At 41.8% G+C, this 21,944-nt stretch overlaps 2 protein-coding genes across 2 annotated transcripts in view; one reads left to right on the plus strand and one right to left on the minus strand.

Annotated features, from left to right (window-relative positions):
* The window catches only part of LOC121821659 (immunoglobulin lambda-1 light chain-like), a 755,041-nt gene that overhangs the window by 321,089 nt on the left and 412,008 nt on the right, over positions 1–21,944 (plus strand). The gene's annotated exons all lie outside the window — the stretch shown is intronic.
* LOC143268055 (uncharacterized) overlaps positions 10,787–21,944 on the minus strand; it is a 99,790-nt gene continuing 88,632 nt past the window's right edge. The window contains exons 24-30 of the mRNA XM_076548522.1: positions 21,196–21,330; positions 18,387–18,454; positions 17,012–17,036; positions 14,946–14,986; positions 14,532–14,562; positions 13,034–13,093; positions 10,787–11,121 (exon numbers count right to left, since the gene is read on the minus strand). Of these exons, the coding sequence (XP_076404637.1) occupies positions 10,832–11,121; positions 13,034–13,093; positions 14,532–14,562; positions 14,946–14,986; positions 17,012–17,036; positions 18,387–18,454; positions 21,196–21,330 (650 nt within the window). The 3' untranslated portion in view covers positions 10,787–10,831. The remainder of the gene's footprint in view (positions 11,122–13,033; positions 13,094–14,531; positions 14,563–14,945; positions 14,987–17,011; positions 17,037–18,386; positions 18,455–21,195; positions 21,331–21,944) is intronic.

Consider the following 21,944-nt stretch of genomic DNA (forward strand, 5'->3'; position numbering starts at 1 on the left):
TTTTATAGGTGAATTAAGTCCGTTGATATTAAGGGATATTAATGACCAGTGATTGTTCATCCCTGTTATTTTTGGTGGTAGTAGTGTGTGTGTACTTCTCTTCTTTGGGGTTTACTGTTGTGGCTTTATCTATTGCCTGTGTTTTCGAGTGTGTATCTGACTTCATTCGGTTGGAATTTTCCTTCTAGTGCTTTCTGTAGGGCTAGGTTTGTGGATAGGTATTGTTTAAATCTGGCTTTGTCTTGGAATGTCTTGTTCCTTCCGTCTATGATGATTGAAAGTTTTGCTGGGTATTAGTCTGGGCTGACATTCATGGTCTCTTAGTGTCTGCATTACATCTGTCCAGGTCCTTCTGGCTTTCAAAGTCTCCATTGAGAAATCGGGTGTTATTCTGATGGGTTTACCTTTATAGATCACTTGGCCTTTTTCCTTTGCTGCTCTTAATATTCTTTCTTTATTCTGTACATTTAGTTGTTTAATTATTATGTGTCGAGGGGACTTTTTTGGGGGTCTAGTCTGTTTGGTGTTCTATAGGCTTCTTGTATCTTCATAGGCATTTCCTTCTTTAAGTTGGGAAAGTTTTCTTCTATAATTTTGTTGAATATATTTTCTGTGCCTTTGAGTTGGTATTCTTCACCTTCTTCTATCCCTATAATTCGTAGGTTTGGTCTTTTCATGGTGTCCCAAATTTCTTGGACATTTTGGTTCATGACTTTGTTGGCTTTAGTGTTTCCTTCGACTGATGAAACTATTTCTTCTACTGTATCTTCAATGCCAGAGATCCTCTCTTCCATCTCTTGCATTCTGTTTGTTATACTTGCATCTGAAGTTCCCGATCTTTTACTCATGTTTTCTATTTCCAGCATTCCCTCTGTTTGTGTCTTCTTTATTTTTTCATTTTCCCTTTTCAGGTCTCGGACTGTTTCCTTTGTCTGTTTCATTGCTTTTTCATGATTTTCTTTCAGTACTTTATTGTTTTCTTCCAGTACTTTATTGTTTTCTTCTAGGACTTTATTGCTTTCTTGCAGGACTTTATTGTTTTCTTCTAATTTGTTTGCCCTTTCCTCTAGTTGTTTACAGCATTCTTCCAATTTTCTTGTCTTTTCCTCTACACAAGCCTCTACCTTCTTCATGATGTTACTCATAAGGCTACTTTCTTCTGCTTCTTCCAATTTTTGATGTTCAGGTCTAGATGTTGGAGGCGGGCTAGGTTCTGGTGATGCTGTATTGCTCTTCATTTTGTTGTATGTACTTCTGCCTTGACGTCTGCCCATCTCCTTGTGGTTTCTTCTTGGTCGTATCCGTGTACTTGGTTCAGAAAGAGCTGACAGATTCAGGAGGTCTCTCTCTCTTGTCCAGATGGGAGTTCTCTTGTCCAAATGGGAACTCCGGGGCAGGATGGAAGCTCTTATCTGGACCGGAAGTCTCTGGTCCAGAAGGGAAGTTGGGAGCAGGATGGGAGCTGGGGGCCGGTCTCTAAGTCTCAGGAGGTGGCTGGGGTCTTGGGCAGATGGGCGTGGGGGCAGGACGTGGAGATTACAGGGGCTGCTGGGGGGCTTGGAGAAGGGGATCCCTCCCGGTGGGGCTAGAAGGGAACCTGCCCAGTGGCCAGAATCTGGGGCCAAGTTGGGCAGGTCTTCCCAGAGTGGCTGGTTCCAAGGGATGGGGTCCGGGTTGGGCCCGGATACTCACCTCTGGTCCAGAAGGGAAGTTGGGGGCAGACATTTTCAAATCTTGAACTGTTTCCTTCACCTGTTTTTTTCTTAGCGTTCATGAAGCGGTTTATTGATTTCTTCCAACTGTTTTGTTTGTCTTTTCCCCCATTTCTTAAGGAAATTTTTCATTTCCTCTTTAAGGGCCTTTATCATCTTTATAAAGTTATTTTTTAGGTTGTTTTTTTCTGCTTCTTCTACATTGGGGTGTTCAGGTCTTGCTGTTGTAGAACCACCAGTTTCCGGTGGTGCCATATTGTTCTTTATGTTGTTGAATGTATTCTTACACTGTTGTCTACCCATCTCTTCCTCCAATTGGTGCAGGTGGGACCTGTGGCTTACATAGTTGCTCTTCTTCTGGTGCAGTTGGGGCCTGTGGCTCTGATGATCTCTGATGCCTCAGGTGATGTTTGTGGGTATTTGGAGGCAGCTGCCAGGTCACTGGGGCTTTGATGTCTGAGGGTGAGGGAGAGGCAAGAGAAGTACCCCTGGGGGCTAGAGTCTAGGCAACAGGGCTATCCACCAGGGTGCCCAGACACTCACATCCTCCTCCAGGTGCAGGTGGGGCCCTAGTGGTCACTGATGAGGCTGGGATGGCTGGAGGTGGGTAGATGCCGCTGTAGTATCTCTGGGGCTTAGGTGTCAGTGTATAGGGTAGAGACAGGAGATGTGCCCCTGGAGGCTAGGTCCTAGGGAGCAGGGCTATCCAGCTAATGTTATTTTTAAGATGTTATTTTTTAACAGCTGAGTAATAACCCATTATGTAAATGTAGCACATTTACTTTCTATTCTATTTCTATTTTTCTGTTGAGGGACATCTAGGTTGTTTCCAATTTCTGGCTACCATGAAGAGCAGCAATGAACATAACTGAACATGTTTACTTGTGGTAGGATGAAGTGTCATTTGAGTTATTTGCCCAAGAGTGGTAAAGCCTTTTGTGTTTTCTCTATGGAGAATTCTGTTTAGATCTGTAACCCATTTTTAATTGGGTTGTTTGGTTAGTCTTGAGATTTTTATATAATTTGGGTATTAATCTTCTACTAGATATGGAGTTGTTATAAACTTTTCCCATTCTGTAGGCTGTCACTACTATTTGTAGGAATGATGGTGTCCTTTGTCTTACAGAAGCTTCTCAGTTTCATGAGGCCCCATTTATCAATTGTTTAATTTTATGTCCACACTAACAGTGTTCTGTTCAGAAAGTCATCTCCTGTGTCTACAAGTCAAGACTATTTCCTACTTCCTCTTCAGTAAGGTGCAGTGTATCTGGTCTTATGTTGAGGTCTTTGATCTATTGGGAGTTGTTCTGTGAAGGGTTGTAAGTATAGATCTATTTTCATTCTTCTACATGTGGTCATCCTATTTTACCAGAACCATTTGTTGAAGTTGTTCTTTTTTTCCAAAGTGTATTTCTGGCTTCTTTATAAAAATCAGGTGCCAAAAGAGTGTGGATTTATGTCTGGTTCTTCAATTCTATTCCATGCATCAACATGTCTTTGTTTTTTATGCCAATAAAAACAAATATGGTTTTTGTTAATATAACTTTGTAGTACAACTTAAAATCAGGAATAATGAGATCTCCAGCAGTTCTTTTATTGTTCAAATTGTTTTAGCTATCCTAGATTTTTGTTTTTCGATATGAAGTTGAAAATTGTCCTTTGAAGTTCTGTGAAGAACTGTGTTGGGAATTTTGATGGGCATTACACTGAATCAGTAGATTGCTTTTGGTAGGATGGCCATTTTTAGTATGTTAATCTTACTGATCCATGAGCATGGGAGATCTTTCCATCTTCTAATATTTTCTTCAGTTTCTTTTTTCAAAGACTTTAAGTTTTCATCATATAAATCTTTTACTTTCTTGAGTAGAGTTACCCCAAGATATTTTATATTATTAGTGGCTATGGGGATAGGTGTTGTTTCTCTGAGTGTTTTCTCAGTCCATTTGTCATTTGTATATGGGAGGGCTACTGATTTTTTGTGAGTTTATTTTGTATCCAATTACTTTGCTGAAAGGTTTATCAGGTTTATGAGATCCCTGGTAGAATTTTTGGGTTCACTTATGTATAATATCATATCATCTGCAAATAAAGATTCATTGACTTCTCTCTTTACAGTTTGTATCCTTTTGATTTCCTTCAGTTGTCTTATTGCTGTAGTTAAGAGTTCAAGTAGTATGTTGAATAGATATGGAGAGAGTGGACAGCCTTGTCTTGCTTGTGATTTTAGTGGAGTTGTCTTGAGTTTTTCTCCATTTGTTAATGTTGGCTACAGGTGTACTGTAAGCTGCCTTTATTATTTTGAGTATGTCCCCTGTATCCTTAAACTCTCCAGGATTTTAATAATGAAAAGGTGTTGGATTTTTTTCAAAGGTCTTTTCTCCATCTACTGAGATGACCATGTGTAGTTTTTTCTTTCAGTTTGTTTATATGGTAGATTTCATCTATTGATTTTCACATGTTATCCCATCTCTGCATCTCTCAGATGAAGCCTCCTTGATCATGGTGGATGATCTTTTCGATATATTCTTGGATTTTGTTTTCAAGTATTTTATTGAGTATTTTTGTACCTAAGTTCATAAGGAAAAGTGGTCTGTAATTCTCTTTCTCTGTTGGGTATTCATATGGTTTGGGTATCAGGAAAACTGTGTCCTCATAAAATTAATTAGGCTATGTTCCTTTTGTTTCTATTTTGTGGAATAATTTACAGAGTATTAGCATTAACTCTTCTTTGAATGTCTGGTGAATTCTGCACTCAAAATACCTGGCCCTAGGCTATTTTTAGTTGGGAGACTTTTAATAACTGTTTCTATTTCAGTAGGAGTTATGGGTCAGTTTAAATTGCTTGCATGATCTTAATTTAGCTTTTGTAAGTGGTACCTATTCAGAAAATTATCCATTTCTTTTAGATTTTTCAATTTAGTGGAATACAAGTTTTTAAACTACACCCTCACAATTCTATGGGTTTCCTCTGTCTGTTTTTATGTCCTCCTTTTCATTTCTGATTTTGTAACTCTGGACATTCTCTTTCTGACTTTTAGTTAATTTCGATGAGGGTTTATCTATCATACTGGATTTCTCCAAGAACCAATCTTTAATTGATTCTTTGTATTGTTCTCTTTGTTTCTCTTTTAATTGATTTCAATCTTGGCTTTGATTATTCCTTGCCATCTACTCCTTTGTGTGTGATTTCTTCTTTTTGTTCTAGCGTTTCAGGTGTTCTGTTATATCTTGCTATCATGAGAACTCTTCTGTGGAGTCCTGCCCCACCAGGAACCTAGGTCCCCTGAGAAGAGAGACCTGGAACTGAGGAAAGGTAAGTGCACTGCTCGCCAGCCTCCCTTTTACCCGGGATCAGACGCAGCAAGGAGCCAAGTCAGGTAGGGACTCATTTATTTAAAAACAACAAGCTCCTTTTAAAGCATAAAGAATGAGACTGGGGCAGGGGAGGGGCAAATGCCCCATTGTGCAGATCAGCTTAAAGGTTACCCAATAACACACCTGCAGAGTCTACAGAATTTACAGTGTTGTCTATGAGGGAATTATGTACTGACATCACCTTTCTTGACCTGAAGCACCAATCATATTTTTTTTTGTAAGCAACTTGGATTCCACCCTGTACACTCTCCCTTAGGGCCAGCTTTACTGGCACCTGGCTCCATAGCCCCACCCCCCACCCCCGGGCTTCAGTTGTTTTTTTTTTTTTTAAATTAATTTTTTTATGTAGGTACTTGGTGCTATGTACTTGCCTCTTAAAACCTCTAGGTCTGCTCTTTTCTGAAGGGAAACAGAGGAGCAGTGGATCTAGGGGAAAGAGGAGGTGAGGGGATTATGAGGAGGGGATGGAGTGGAAGATAAAGACAGGATTATTATATGAGAGAATAACTTTCATTATATCCCATAATTTTGGGTATGTTGTATATTTATTTTCATTTAATTCTAGAAATTCTTTGTGGTGGTTTGAATGAAAATGGCCTACGTAGGCTCGTAGTGAGTGACATTATATATTGATCTGGCCTGGTGGGAGTAGGTTTGGCTCTTTTGGAAGAAGTGTTCCAAAGAAGGCTTTGAGGTTTCAGAAGTACAAGCCAAGCCCAGGGTCTGTCTTTCTTCCTGCTGCCTGCCAAACCACATGTAGGACTCTCAGTCACCTCTCTAATACCATGTCTGCCTGTGTGCCACCATGCTTACTGCCATGATGATAATCAACTAAACCTCTGAACTGTAAACCACCCCCAATTAAATGTTTTTATTTAAAAAGAGTTGCCATGGTCATGGTGTCTCTTTACAGCAATAGAAACTCTAATGTAGTCTTTAATTTCTTTATTTCTGTCTTGACCCATTTTTCATTTGGTAGAGAGTTGTTCAGTTTCCATGAGTTTGTAAGCTTTCTGTTGATATCAACCTCTATTCTGTGGTGGCTTAATAGGATGCAGTGAGTTATTTCAATTTTCGTGTATCTGTTGAGACTTGCGTTGTGTCCAAGCATGTGGTCAGTTTTGGAGAAAGTTCAATGAGGTGCAGAGAAAGTATATTCTTTTTAGTTTGGGTGAAGTATTCTATAAACATGTTTGGTCTATTTAGATTATAGCATTTGTTAGCTCAAATAATTCCCTGTTTTGTTTTTGTTTGAATGACCTGCATATTGGTGAGAGTGGGGTATTGAAGTTATACACTGTCACCACATGAGGGTCAATATGTGATATAAGCTGTAGTAGTGTTGCTTTTTACAAACTCTGGTGCCCTTGTGTTTGGGGCATAGTTGTTAAGAACTGAAATGTTATCTTGGTGGATTTTTCCTTTGATGAGTATGTAGTATCCCTTCCCATCTCTTCTGATTAGTTCTGGCTTGAAGTCTGTTTTGTTAGGTAGTAAAATGGCTGCACAACCTTGCTTCTTAGGTTCATTTGCTGGGAATACCTTTTTTCAAATCTTTACTCAGAGGGAATGCCTATTCTTGGTTTTGAGGTATGTTTCTTGAATGCAACAGAAGGATAGATCCTGTTTTCATATCCATTCTATTGATGTCTATGTCTTTCTGTTGGGTAGTTGAGATCATAGCTATTGAGATATCAATGACCAATGATTGTTGATTCCTGTTGTGTTGCTGTTGTTATTGTGTTTTTGTTGTTGTTGGTGGTGGTGTGTTTGTGTGTGTGTGTGTGTGTGTGTGTGTGTGTGTGTGTGTGTGTGTGTGTGTGTTTTACCTTCTTTTTGTCTTGCTGGTGTGAGATTATTCCCTGTGTCTTCATGGTTGTAGCTGACCTCCTTAGGTTGCTGTTTTCCTTCTAGCACCTTCTGTAGAGCTAAATTTGTAGATAAATACTGATTAAATTTGGCTTTTGTCTTATTTAGGGTTTCTATTGCTATGAGAAGATACCATGATTCAGAAACTCTTATAAAGGAAAACATTTGAGATGACTTGCTTACATTTTCAGAGGTCTAATTCATTATCATCAAGGCAGAATGCAGGCAGGCATGGTACTGGAGAAGTAGCTGAGAATTTACGTCTTGCAAGCAACAGAAAGTGATCTGAAACACTGGGGTGATATCTTGAGCATATATGAGACCTCAAACCCTGCCTCTACAGTGACATGCTTCCTCCAACATGACCACACCTACTCTACCAAGGTCACATCTCCTTATAGTGCCAATCCCTTTGGGGCCATTCTCTTTCAAACCACCACAGCTTTATCATGGAATATCTTATTTTCTCCATCTATGGTGACTGAAAGTTTTGCTGGGTATAGTAGTCTGGGCTGGCATCTGTGGTCTCTCAGAGCCTATAGAATATCTGTCCAGGCTCTTCTGGCTTTTAGAGTGTCCATGGAAAAGTCAGGTATAATTCTAATTGGTCTGCCTTTATGTTACTTCGTCTTTTTCCCTTGTAGCTTTTAATTTTTTTTATTGTTCTATATATTTAGTATTCTATTATGTGCTGAGAGGGACTTTCTTTTCTTGGTCCCACCTATTTAGTGCTCTGTATGCTTCTTGTACCTTTTATTCACATCTCCTTTTTTAGGTTAGGAAAATTTTATTCTATGGTTTGGTTGAAAATATTTTCTGGGCATTTGAGCTAGATTTCTTCTCCTTCCTCTATTCCTATTATTCTTAGATTTAGTTTTTTCATAGTGTCCCATCTTTCCTGGATATTTTGTGTCAGTGGTTTTTTAGAATTACCATTTTCTTTGACTGATGTATCAATTTCTTCTATCATACCTTCAACACCTGATATTCTCTCATCCTCTCTTGTATTCTGTCAGTGAAGCCTGCCTCTGTGGTTCCTTTTAAAATTTCTAAGTTTTTCATTTACAGAATTCCCTGTTTGGTTTGTTGTTGTTGTTGATTCTATTTTCATTTTCAGGTCTTGAATTGCCTTATTCATCTTCTTCCTCCATTTGTCTTTTCCTGTATTTAAGGAACTTATTCATTTCCTCCCACTGTTTGCTTTCCTGGACTTCTTTAAGGGATTTATTAATTTCCTCTTTAAGGACCTCTATCATCTTCATACAGACTGTTTTAAGATCTTTTTTTTCTAGTGCTTTTAGCTAAACTGGAATATCCAGGGCCTGTTTTGGTATGCCGTGGAATAATCTTTCTACACTGTGAATATGTATTGCTCTCACTGTAAATAAAAAGCTGTTTGATCCATAGCGAGGCAGGATTTTCAGTGCAGAGAAAAATGTTGGGAAGGAGAGCAGGGTCTGAGAGGTCTCCAGGAAATACAGAGGGAAGGAGACATACTGGAGGACAGGTAAAGCCATGAGCCATGTGGAAATACATAGATTAATAAAAATGGGTATATTAAAGTTGTAAGAATTAGTTGGTAATAAGCCTGAGCTATCAACCAAGCATGTATAATTTATATTAAGTCTTCATGTCAGGTATTTGGGAACTGGTGGACAGGAAAGAAAAGTCTACCTACAGTGGTATGGTTGCAGGGCTGTTTCCTTGGACTGTTCACCTGGTGTTTTTCAAATGAATGCCTGCTGGTGGTATTGGAGCTTGAAATAATGGGATGAGTTGGGGGAAGGAAGGTTGTAGGAAAAGATCTTTGTGGTCCACTGGGGATGGGGTCAGAGAAGAAGGGGAGACTGCAGCAGGTGTTCTGCAACAGAGCTGGGGGTGAGACTGGGTGGATGAATCTGGTGGAGCAGAAGTGGTGAAGATGTGCTAATTCATACTTTTCAAACCACTTGACCAATATCCTCCCATCCACAGACCTTTCAGACAATGGATTGGGGAAGAGGGATTGAGTCTGCTCCTTATCGGGCTCTGAAGATGACAAATATGTCCATGCCAAACACTCTTGGCTCTCTTCTGTGTAATCCAGATTGCTGACCTAGTAAAAAGCTTTACCTCCAAGGCCACCTTCCCAGAGGTTGATGATCAGTGGCAAAGGCACCATGGTGTAGAAGATGCATGAGGAAAGTCTTACCTATGTCTCAAGTCTCTCACTTAGTGACATAGATGATGAGCTCAAAGTCATTCTGCACCTTGCCAGTCATGAGATCTATGCACAAATCATCCCAGCCTCCCTAGTGTCTGTTCATGGGCCTTTGGGCCTGCTCTCTTCTTCTGGCTCTGTGGACAAAGTACATCCTGATTTACCTTCTTACCTGAACAGGTGTGGACAATGGTGTGAACTTCCAGATCAGTCAGTATGTTGAGAGTTTTTGTGATCTCTTGGGGCCAGGCTGTAATCTTAAGTTGAGCTTCTATAAGAAAAGACTTTTGTGAAGAAGACAACTTGCCCTAGCAGCAGCATTTGACTATGCTGGAACTTGTAGTTTTCTAGGTATTATAAAACTGGGCTAAACCTCTTCCTGGGTGCATTCTGGATGTCCAAGTTCCAGGCCATGAACCTAAGCAGCCAGCTGTGTACTCAGAATCTGCTTCCTTTAGCACACTGTGTGATGATGTTTTGTGTATGCTCTAACAAAGCTTGCCTAAAGATCAGAGGGCAAAGCCAACCACTAGCTAGCCATAGAGGCCATTCAGTGGTGACATACACCTTTGAGGTCAGCTTTTGGGATCTCACGCCTTGAATCCCAGCACTAGGGAGGTGAAGACAGGAAGTGATATGGCTGGGTGGAGAGAAGAATGTAAGGTTCGGAGGAGACAGGAACCCAGTCCCCTTTCAGTCTGATGATTTTGAGGAGGTAAGAACTCTAGTGACTGGCTGCTCTGCTTCTCTTATCTTTCAGCTTTCACCCTGACATCTGACTCTGGATTATTATTATTATTATTATTATTATTATTATTATTATTATTAAGATCAATTAGAATTAATCTACAACACTGGGTTTCTTTGCTAATCCCTGGGCTACTTTCAGAGGCATCATACAGGTAGCCCATGTGATCTTTGGCCCTAGACATGAATTTCTCACAGGCAACTAGATTAGCTCTCGCCACACTTGCTTTGCTCACCCAGTGAGGATGACCTCTCAGTGGGCACCCAATCCCACAGTGTCTAGGACCTGTTGAGGGTACACGGGACCCTTCAAGGAAGGGCTTTGGTCTGGTGGGCCATATTCAAAGCCTGAAGCCACCGAAGCAGGTCCCCTCAGTCATGTGGCAGGGGGAGGGCCCTTGTCACTTTTATCTAAGGACTGGAGATCTGGAGGGCACCCCAGGGAACAAGCCTAGCCTCTGAAGGAGCACCACTGAAATTTGCTATCTTAGGCTCCCCAGCTACCCAGTGAGGTTCTGAGGTGTCTCTGGAGGAACTTTGCCTATGTTGGCCTCCAGGACCCGGGTATACTACAAGGGGATGTTCAGGGATGATATACTCCTCTTGGAGACATCCACACCTCCTGTCTTAGGTGTTAGAAGTATTCTGGGGGAGTGCTTTTAAGCCCATCTGTATCTGTGGATAGATACTATCAAAATATCAAATGTGCCTTCAAGATAAGAGATCTGGGTACTAGAAAGATGGCTCAGCAGCCAAGTGTGCTTGCTACTCTTACGGAGAACTAAGTAGCTCCACAGGATGGGTTACAACTGTCTATCACAACACCCTGGAGGGGTGACTCCAGTGGGCATGCCCAGAGACATAGAAATAAAAACAAAAAACATTTATATACGATTATAGGCATTATATTTTTATTGGTAGTAGCTTTTCATCCCCCCCCCTCCTCCTCCTCCTCTTCTTTCTCCTCCTCTGCCTCTTCCCCTGCTGCCTCCAACTCTACCACCTCCTCCTCCTCTTCTTCCTCTGCCTCCCCTGCTTCCGCCTTAGGCGCCACCTCCTCCTCTGTTTCCGCCTCCTCATCTGTTGCCGCCTCCTCCTCCGTTGTGAACTCCTCCACTGGCTCCTCCACCACCACCTCTTCCTCCTCCTCCTCCTCCTCCTCCTCATTCGTATCTTCATTTGAAGTCTTAGGTGGGGCTTGGTATAGTACATTTATCTCTAGGGATAGAGTAGGAATAAGTTCAAAATAGGGAAGGAGTCATGGCACAAAGTGTAGCATGAATCTTAACTGGTCTTATTAATAAAATCAAACCTGTGAGCCAGGTATTGGGGTGAAGCTGGAAGATCAGAGATACATAACAGGCCACAGCTAACCTCACCTGGCCAACTTCTCAGCTGATCTTGTTTCCTCAGACTGGAAGCCTCTGTGTCCTCATATCCCAATGACTCTCAGCTGAACTGTGCTGTTCAAAACCTAAAAGCTTAACCTGCCAAATGCTTAACCAGCCAAACACTGCTAGTTTCTGGTCCTCACGCCTTATATACCTTTCTGCTTTCTACCATCACTCCCTGGGATTAGAGGCTTGCTTTCTGGGATTAAAGGCGTGAGTCACCATGCCTGGCTGTATTCTTGAACACATGGATTTCTGCCTCTGGAATGCTAGGATTAAAGGCGTGTGCTACCACTGCCTATCCTAAGTATCTAGTGGCTTTTCTGTTCTCTGACCCCAGATAAGTTTATTAGGGTACACAATATTTTGGGGAACACAATACCCCACAACAAAGCTCTGGGACACTGCTGGGTATTTCTTGCAGGGACCAGGTTGGCCATCCTAGGTGAGTGACTGCTCCCACATGTGCCACCATCCATGCTACCAACATTGTTGGGGACAATTTTCTATTGGCTGCTGTTCTGTTGTTTGTAACTTTTGGATGTTGGGTCTCCTTTCACATCAAAAACAAAGCTTTGCTTGCTAACTGTGTTGTGCTTAGCATCCCTGTTCCCACTCTGTTCAGCTCCCTGCTTTCCCCAGCTAGGCAAGAACAGCACTTCACCTCTTTTCCACAAGTAATGGTGTGACTAGATGACCTGGTAAGACTCAATTGTGTCTAGCTGGGCATGTCCCTAAGCAATGTCCCATTGTATACACTTCCTATTGGGATTTTGGCTCTCCCATAAACTCTGTAAAGGACTCAGGTGAGGCCACATTTCAAGGGAAGGGGAAGACAACTGGGTACACTTATGCATAAAACAGGAATGAATCCAGGGATCCATGATGGATTAGGTTAGGTCCGATCAGGTGGGCCAGTCAACTCGGTATGCAGAATCAAGAACAAGGCAGCAGGGACACACTTTCATGGATTACTGGGCATAACGTGCAGAGCCGCCATTCCACTCAGGAAATAGGGAGGAGGGTGGAGAAGGCTCTAGGTAAGGGACAGAAGAGTGGTCAAATGATGTGGCCGGTGAAGTGGGCTCCTTCATCGCTGTGGACACATTGATTAGAAAGAGTCGTCCCTGAGTTTACACAAGCAGAATCAATCCATCAGAAGTAGAAGGGTACAGGGCAGGCAGACATACTTTGCAATGAAGAAAGACCCTCACCTTACTGCAGGGGTTCCATAAAAGACCTTTGGGGAATATAATCTCCTTTGATTCATACTCTAGACCCGTGGAGACAGGTGAGAACTATACTAAGCATGAAGCCGTATCAGTTTCAGACAGCTTAGAGGACAGAACACACTGGAAGATATGGCAAGGTGATCTGATGAGATGGCAGGAAACTGAGGTTCTGACACACAGAGGATAAGTCAGAGAGGACTCAAGAGATAAAATACAAGTGGCCATGCACTTTAATTCCTGGGATTTTGTACATCCATGATGAACTAGTAATATCTGGAAAGGAGGCCTTATCTGGACCACAGAGTCCCAGATCCATGCTCAAGTACTAGGTCAGAAGCTCCAAGATAGGTGTCAATGTGTCCTTTGACTCATTTGCCCTACAGGTCAGTCTAGTGTGAGGAGCACAGGCTGGAAATGAGCTCACACACAGGCTTCCTTCTGTCCCTGTCCCCACTGACACCATGTCCACATGACAGAGTAGACCCAGAATGCAATGTTGTTACCTACCTGGAGCTATAGGACTTGACTCCTTTCCCAACTCCCTGAGTTGCAGTTCAGGAGCATCACCTGGAAGAAAGCAACAGAGTGGCTCATTCTGCCTACAGAAGATACAGCCACATCAGCTCACACCAGATCAGCCCCAGCTTCCCACTGGTTCCTTGACATCTTAGGTTATGGAAGGTGCTTCAGTGAGGCCAGTCTACTCACTCTGCCACCCACCCATAAGATTGTCTTTTATATAAAGACTGAATGGGGGCTGGAGAGGTGGCTCAGAGGTTAAGAGCACTGGCTGCTCTTCTAGAGGTCCTGAGTTCAATTCCAAATAACCACATGGTGGCTCGCAATCATCTATAATGAGATCTGGTGCCCTCTTCTAGCACACAGGCATACATGCAGGTAAAACACTGTATATATAATAAATAAATAAACAAACAAACAAATGAATAAATAGAAGTAGGCACTTCAAGATTTTAAGGAAAAAGAAGACTGAATGGAAACATGGAGGTACTGTTATAAGTCCTGCAGGACCAGCCAGAAGAGGATTCACTTCTGCATTATTGGGCCCACACTACAAGACCTTTGTACTCAGGTTCATGTCATTGACTACCGACAGTTGTGAGCCACTGACAGTTTCTTCTATCACAACTCACCAATCAAAAGTGAGCACCAGATATACACATATTTCCAGACTACACATATTTCAGAATACACACAATTTCCGAGGAACGCTACTGATTACAACTGATGGCTAGGAGCGTTGTCGGGGACAGAGGCAGGAAGGATGGGTGTTCCGGTGAAGACCATACTTTTATTTCTAAGTTTGTTTCATCTGCATTGCCTGCATATGAATTCTTGTATATCACATGCATACAATGCCAGGCAAGATCAGAAGAGGGCATGAGATACCCTGGAACTGAGTTACAGATAGTTGTGAGCAGCTCTATGGGTGCTGGAGCTCAAATCTGGTCCTCTGGTAGAACAGATAATGCTCTTAATCAAAGAGCCATCTCTCCAACTCCCATTGACAGTGGGGTTTGGTATGTTTGCTTCTACCTCTCTTTACCATTATGCCTGGATGGAGTAGTATTTAAATCTCCAGGCAAATTTACATCTCACTGATACCTTTCATACTGCCTTAGCCTGCCAAGCAGAAGGTACAACCTTACTGTTTCCTGGATCCTCTCCTATCAACTCCAACAGGGCATGCTGTTACTTACTAGGAAAGCTTTCTTTACTACTGATATTCTGATGCTCTTCAACATCTGTGTCCCCCACTTGGGCTATATCTGCAAGAACATCAGGACATAGTGTACCAGGTAAAGCCACACCAGCTCACACAAAATTGACCCAGGTTCTTCTTGGGATTTTCCACAGAGCCTCTATGGCAGAACCATTTAATCATTTAACTTTCAACTCTCCTTTCCAACAGGAATCCTGATTCAGGCTTCTTAGGAATGAAACACTAAGGTATTTCCTGAACAAGAGAGAGATTTCAGATACTTACGATTTCCAAACACAACAGATGTGATCTGCAACTATGAAAAAGAAAGCATTGTTAAGATTGGGCTATACTGTATCCTTCACAATGGTCTGGTTTTCTCTGGATGACTTAGAGACCGGTGGGAATATAGCTCTACTGGTGCTGCATATGACACCAGTAGAGACGGAAAGAGCCTTCCTTCCTGGCACTGTACCTCCCAAGTCCACTAACACTGCAAGCAAATCCTTACTAGAACAGGGAAAGGAGTTTCTGAGGGAACTGCTTCTATATTTCAATTTTAATGAATATGGTGATGTCAACGATACCAGAGAGCTGGAGACCCTGAACTCCACAAAGGAAACTGTCTTTCAAAAAGTAACACACATGGAACCCAAATAGAGCTGTATTTCTACAGAAGACACAGAAAGGTATGCTTACCATTTGTCTGGATTCTGGTACACTAATAGCACCAGATAAATCTAGGAGAAAACAGAGTAACTGTGAGGATGTTGGCAACTAATGATTATAAAACACTCAGGGAATATTTTCAATGTGCACACGTGTGTATGGAGATAGCTTGGGCTGCTGCTGGGCCATCCTCCAGTGTAGAAGGATGTTCCAGAAAAGAAAAAATAAAACAGATCAATATGAGACCTAGGTTCCTTGTTCCTCAATTAAATCCACTTTAAACAATATAAAATAAATCTAGCTGGTTCACACTTTGTGGCATATACTTATTGCTTTTTTTTTTTTTTTGAGCTGAGGACCGAACCTGGGGCCTTGTACTTGCTAGGCAAGTGCTCTACCACTGAGCTAAATCCCCAACCCTTATAATCCCAGCATTCAGGAGGTAGTGGAAGGAGGACCAGGCCTCAGCTTCAACCATAGAGTAAGATAGAGGCAGCCTGTGATAAATGTGTCCCTGTCTCAAAATAAAAATAATACACTAAAGCTGCATAATTTCTAACTGTATTCTAAATATTTATCCTATACTTGCAGGTCAGTGTAGCTTTTACCATCCAACAGAACAATTTCTCTTTGCAACAGAATGAAATCATAACAGAAAACTACAACAAATAAAAATGCAGAGATCAGGTGACTGTGGGGGGCCTGGCCTGAACCTTCCATCTAGAACATTAGTGCTGCAACCAAAACTGTGGAGAGTGGGAGAAAAAAATCCTCTTCCCCTGGGAACAGCCCAGTTGGTTTTCCAACAACAACTGGTCAGCTCTGAAATCTCATAATACAGATAACATTGTATGGAAAGAGTGGATTATATCTATATATTTAGGAATATATCACACACACACACACACACACACTCACACACACTCACAAATGCTCTCTCTCTCTCTCTCTCTCTCTCACACACACACACACACACACACACACACACACACACACACACACATATGTAACTACAATCTACAGTTGGAGGGAAGGAGGCCAGAGGTCATAAATTCGAGGAAGAAAGGGGGTGACGCATGGGGATGGTCAGAGGGAGGAAAGAGGAAAATGATATAATTTAATTTCAAAAAACAAAAAGTTTCAAAGCACAGTATGTGTGATTGTTAACACTTGCTATGTGTCACCAACAGGTGTTTCTCAGAACTGCACAGGCTGCTCAACTGATCTGCTTTGGTTACTGACAAGCTGGGTTGGAAAATCTTATTGCTCATAGTGCTATTAGAAAGGGTACTATAATATTTCAGTTGTTTTTTTTTTTGTGTGTGTGTGTGTGTTTGTTTTGTTTTGGGACAGCTTCTAAGACATGAGTCCAAAATCTACAGAAGTAAGTCGCCTTGTCCTACATGATTGCTTTAAACTCCAAAGGTCTGTGTGAAATGACCGGACACAGCAGGGAGTCTTTGGATTTTTCACACAAGTGACTTCAAGCATCTGTGGATGTGGTCTAGTTTAATATGCAGTTAACATGACATGGAGGCAATTTGTCATGGACAGGCAGCATCTCTGAACCACATGGTAAACCCTCAGCCCTGCTGACAATGCTCTCAAAATTTTCTTAAATGAATTTAAGGCTCAACCATGGAAGCAAGAGCAATGGATTGCCCAGATGGATTCATGTTTTAACTTTCTGCTTTTGACTTTGATCAGAGATTCTTCATTTTTGTTCTGAAGCAGGGGTTATAACAATCCCCAAGCACAAATGTCATGAAGACTAGATGAACTAATAAAGTATAAAGTTCATTTAAAGTATGAATGGGAGCATAAACTATGTCCTCCATAGACCATTACCCATACAGGGAAACAAGACATTGAAGCACCTGAAACCCTAATATTCTTTATGCACACAGCCTCATGGAAATCTATGCAGAAACCTGGCTGTCAAGGGCATCTAGAACACCCTTAAAAAGTCGTGTTGACTGTTTTGCTCTCTCCAGAAACAGCAAGTTGGGTGGCCTTTCAAAGAGAAGACAGTAAGGGACACCCTACCTATCTTAACATTTACATTCTTCCTCACCAAGGAGTTAAACAATACTTACCGCTTTGGTCTTCTTCCCAGGCTCCCTGAAATTATAGAAACAAAGACATTTTGAGGGTAACATCATGGGGCATACAGGCACATGTCTTTTTCTTTTTTTAATTAAGATTTTTTTCATTCATTTTACACACCAATCAAAGATCCTCTTCTTCCCTCCTTCCATGCCCCCAGCCTCCCCTCCCAACCCACCCCTCACTTCCTCCCACAAGAAGGCAAGTCCTCCCATGTGGAGGCACATTCAGTAGAGGCAAGTCCAAGTCCTTCCCCCTGCCTCAAGGCTGCACGAGGTATCCCATCATAGGTAGTGGGCTCCACAAAGCCTGCTCATGAACCAGAGATGGTAACTTGTTATGTACACACTCATAAGTGGATACTAGATATAAAGCAAAGAGTAATCAGGCAACAACCCACAACCCCAGAGAAGCTAACTAACAGGGAAGACCCAAAGAGGGACACATGAACTGCCCTGGGAAGGGGAAACAAATGAGATCTCCATGAGTAATCTGGGTATGAGGAGTGGGCAATGGAGGTTAGGGGATAGGGGATGAGAACATAAGGGAATGGGATGGTTGAACTGGAACAGGGAGGGGGAAAGCAATGAAAGAGATACCATGATAGAGAGAGACATCATGGGGATAGAGAAAAACCAGGTGCTAGGGAAGTTCCCAGGCATCCCCAAGGATGACACCAGCCTGGACTACTAGCAATAGTAGAGAGGGTGCCTGAACTGAACTGGCTTGCCCCAGAGATCAGACCGGTGAATACCCTGTCATCACAGAACTTTTCTCCAACTAATGGAAGCAGATGCAGAGATCCACAGCCAATCACTAGACCGAGCTCCAGGAGTCCAGTCAAAGAGAGAGAAGAGGATTCTATGAGCAAGTGCATCAGGATCATGATGTGGAAACATGCAGGGACAACCAAACAAACAAGAGGGAATTCATGAAAGTTGGATCAATGGCTGTGGTGCCTACATGGGACTGGACTAGGTCCTCTGCATGGTGAGACAGTTGTGTAGCCTTTATTTCACTGCCAACATTAATGGCTGGCAAAACAAAGATATATCTGTGACAAACCTATGATATTTTTCAGAATGATGTATCTCTAACCCTCCTTCAGTCACCAACCACAAAATAATCTAAAGAAGAAGCATTGTTTTCCAGAGGGACAGGTGATAGCATATATTCTGTACCCTGACTGTGCCATTCACAAATGCTCTTTCTCATAAGGTGTCCATCGGCAAGGAACTGTTCTACTATTCCAGAAAACACAGCATAGTATATATACATACTGTCATATTTTAATAGGCAAACTCAAATAAAATAGGAAAGTCAGACAGCAACATTTCCATTTCAGTCATAGAAAGTCCACCTTACCTCAGTAGAATGGTCGATTTCTTCCTCTTTAGAAAATAACTGTTTAATATCAGGGGCATCTTCAGTATCTAGGAAGAGAGAGTGACTGTTCATCACTGGTGCTGTGGGCCATGGCTTCCTTAGAGAACAGTGCTTAGCTTACACAACAGGCTTATATGTATGGCTATGCTCTCGAGGCTAGACCGAGGGGCTGCTGGAGCATCCTCATTGAAAGCACTGAGTCAACGAGAAGCAGGGAAAAAATGGAAAATGGAACACTTGCAGTGTGCTGATGGGAACAGAAGACAATAAAAGTCTTCCAAGGGTACAAGCTTCCCATTACTCCTATCAATCACTTGAAGACCAGACGGATGGTCTTCTAAAACTAAGAAACAATGTGAGTTTTAATTTATGCTAAGTTGCCATCTAGTACACACTTTCCAGGGTACCAAAAGGAATATGGTTTATGGAGTGGTATTGGTGAACACGAGAAAATAAAGACCATGATAACGTGTCCCCTCTGCAGCACATCTGGGTACCTCAGAATGCTGGAAACAAAACAAGGCTCACAGCAATCCAGAAGCTAATTCAATGAACCACTGAATTAGCATTTTAGCCTCTAGTGGCACCATGCTCCACTCCCTAGTTCAGTGCATGAACCATAAAGGGGCAGTCACATCCCAGGGAAAGGAAAACCTTAAATGCTGTTGTGTTGGAGCAGCACAGCTTTTCTCTGGAATAGATACTATTTTTAGAGTAGGCTAATAGAGCAATGTAATTTTTCTCTTTGGAGTAGAAAGCACTTTCCCAAGTCATCTGCTAAAAGCATTGGCAGACCATATTTTTCCAGTGGTTTCCTGTGGTAATAGGTATATTCTGGGGCAAACATTCCATAAAATGAAATCACAATAAAACGAGTATCATGGAGATAATTTACACACTTCCTACATTCTTTTGGTTAATCTAAGATTCACACAAATGGAGGACAATGTAACACACACACACACACACACACACACACACACACACACACACACATGGTTCTGAAGAATCAAGACATGAGGCTTTATTTCTTTTCCCATGGACACTGAAGTTCTGTTCACATAGGAAGGTTAAACTAAGAATTCTGTACCCTCCAGTGTATTGAAGCTCTCCCCCACAGACCAGTAGAATCCCATGACAAAGACAGGATACTTGCTGGTTGTATGCAGTTAAAACTCACTCCAATCACTAATTCACTATTACAGAAAACCCCCAGAAACACACGAGGAAGAGAATAATCATTGTAAACAATTCATTCACAAAGTCACTAAAGAAACTGAAGATTTAAAACACACAGGAGCAATAATCAACTTCAAGGTAGTAAAACCATTTTATAGCAATGTCTGATTAACAACAAAAACCATAAGGTATTTTTGAAAACATGAAATATGTAGAAATGTGCTACTAAAACTCAAAGTTTCTAGTTGGTAGCTTTAAAAGGACATTATCATAATATTCATCTGATTGTAGTGTGAAATTTAAGATTTAGATACTAACTTGGAGAACCTATAGAGTTCAGGAGACTAGAAAGGGAACATTAATTGGTAAGGAGGAAGGAAGATAGTAAGGGGGTCATGGGGGAGCACAGGTGACATGAAGGGAAAAGGGGGAGTAAAGGGAGGGAGGTCTGAGTGGGGAAAGGGATGGCAGAACAGAACAAAGGAGGGACAGCACGGAGGATGTTTGAAAAGGCTAAATGGAAGATAAGATTAAATAGACACACAAATAGTCAAACAAAAATGTATAATTGGAATTGCTCCAAACAGGGAATTATGCCAGATGCCATGGCTTGCCATGTAAACATTTGACAGCCTGGAAAGATGGCTGAGGTAAAGGTCATCTGTCTTTTTCAGAGGACATGGTTGTGATTCTTTGATAGGTTGTATATATTTTATGGAATTATAAAATGGATCATTTGCTTCCGAAAGAGGAAAAGCACAGGAACCTCCCATTTTCCTCGTACTTACAGATCTCTTTCCTGCTCTCTTGCACTCCCAAGCACAGGGTGTGACATGGCCACTACTGGGACCCTTTCCCATTGAACCTGGCCAAGAAGGCTGTTACATATTTCAAATTTCACTTGTACTTTGGGGACTCTTCAGATCTAACCCATCTGTGTCACCCACATGTGGATTAATGTGGGGCGTTTACCCACCACCCCCACAGCTTGCTAGAGTTTTCTTGAGTGTGAGCAGCAGGAAATATTAGACAGAAGGATTTATAGCGGAGAATCTTGCAGAGATAAACAGATAGAAAATAAAGGATAGCCTCGAGAGGGCCTGGAACCTATTTCAACGGGCCCCGACTGTCTCTTGCCCAGGGTTTTTATAGAGACGCCAAGGGGTGGAGCAAAAGACCTCCTCCCCCAGCACAGCCAAGTGCAGACCATCTCAGACACCTGCACTCAGGCCCGTGGTCCTGATCATCCTCTATTCGGACCTGCTGGGTAAAGCCACGAGGAACCCCAGAACGGGCTCCCACAGATTAAGTAGCAGATAGGGTTACTCACCTGTTTCTGCCCATATCAGGTGAAGCTACATCAACTTATACATGTGCCCCAGCTTTCCTCTAGTTCATAGTATTCAGCGAGAGCCAAAGTGACTTTTATTTTTATTTAATTTTTTAAATACCTCTTAAAATTCTATGGTTGTATTTCTAGGAATGAGATAGATACACTGATATATTTCAGATAGTGAAAGTTCTGGTAAATCTGTTCAGTTTTACCTATGGCACAGAGGATAACTGACTACTACATATAATGGAAGCAAAGCCTCAATATGTACAGTACCTTCCTCTTGGGTTTGTATTATTTTATCAGATGTGCTTCCACTGCCTGGAACAACAACTGGAGTAGCTGGAGGTTCCTCCATAACTTGAGGGATGATAGTTTTTTTCTTACAAAATCTTCTAAAGAATGAAGTAACTGAAAATGTAGTCACAACAGGGAGAGTTATGTTAGTTTACGGCAGAAAACCAGAAAACTAATCATGGCTGTGTGTTTGTAAATATGGTCTAATTTCCTGTTCCAGCTAGTCATCAGTGTCAAGAGTGTTGCTTGTGGAAGATCACATTTTGTGATTAAGCAGTATACAGACAATATAGGTACTGTCTGCATTTACGTGGCTGGTGCAATACAGAAGGAGCAGGACTGAATGTGTTGTATGGGTTTGGTGCCAGATGGGAGCTCTTCCTTCTGACAATCGCATGAATACACTGTTGTTCATACGATTCCTCTTTCTTCCATGCTTTTCTCCAAACACTGGAAGTTTCAGAAGAACTTCTCATGATACTTTCTAGTCTAAAAGAGAACTACAAATGGTAAATCATAAGGAAAGGCACATGTACAGCAGAAATACTCCAATGATGTTTGTTAAATATCAGAGGAATTCAGCTAGAAGCTAGTGACTGAATTTAGAGCGATCCATTGCATCCAGCATGGGAAGTGTGGCTGCTGTTGACTTTCATTCTTTATTCACCTGTGGTCCTTGTAGCTCACAGAGAACATACGGTATTAATAGCCTTACATGACTGAGAAGT

Source organism: Peromyscus maniculatus, chromosome 12 (assembly GCF_049852395.1).
Source record: "Peromyscus maniculatus bairdii isolate BWxNUB_F1_BW_parent chromosome 12, HU_Pman_BW_mat_3.1, whole genome shotgun sequence".
In the NCBI taxonomy this organism is placed as follows: Eukaryota; Metazoa; Chordata; class Mammalia; order Rodentia; family Cricetidae; genus Peromyscus; species Peromyscus maniculatus.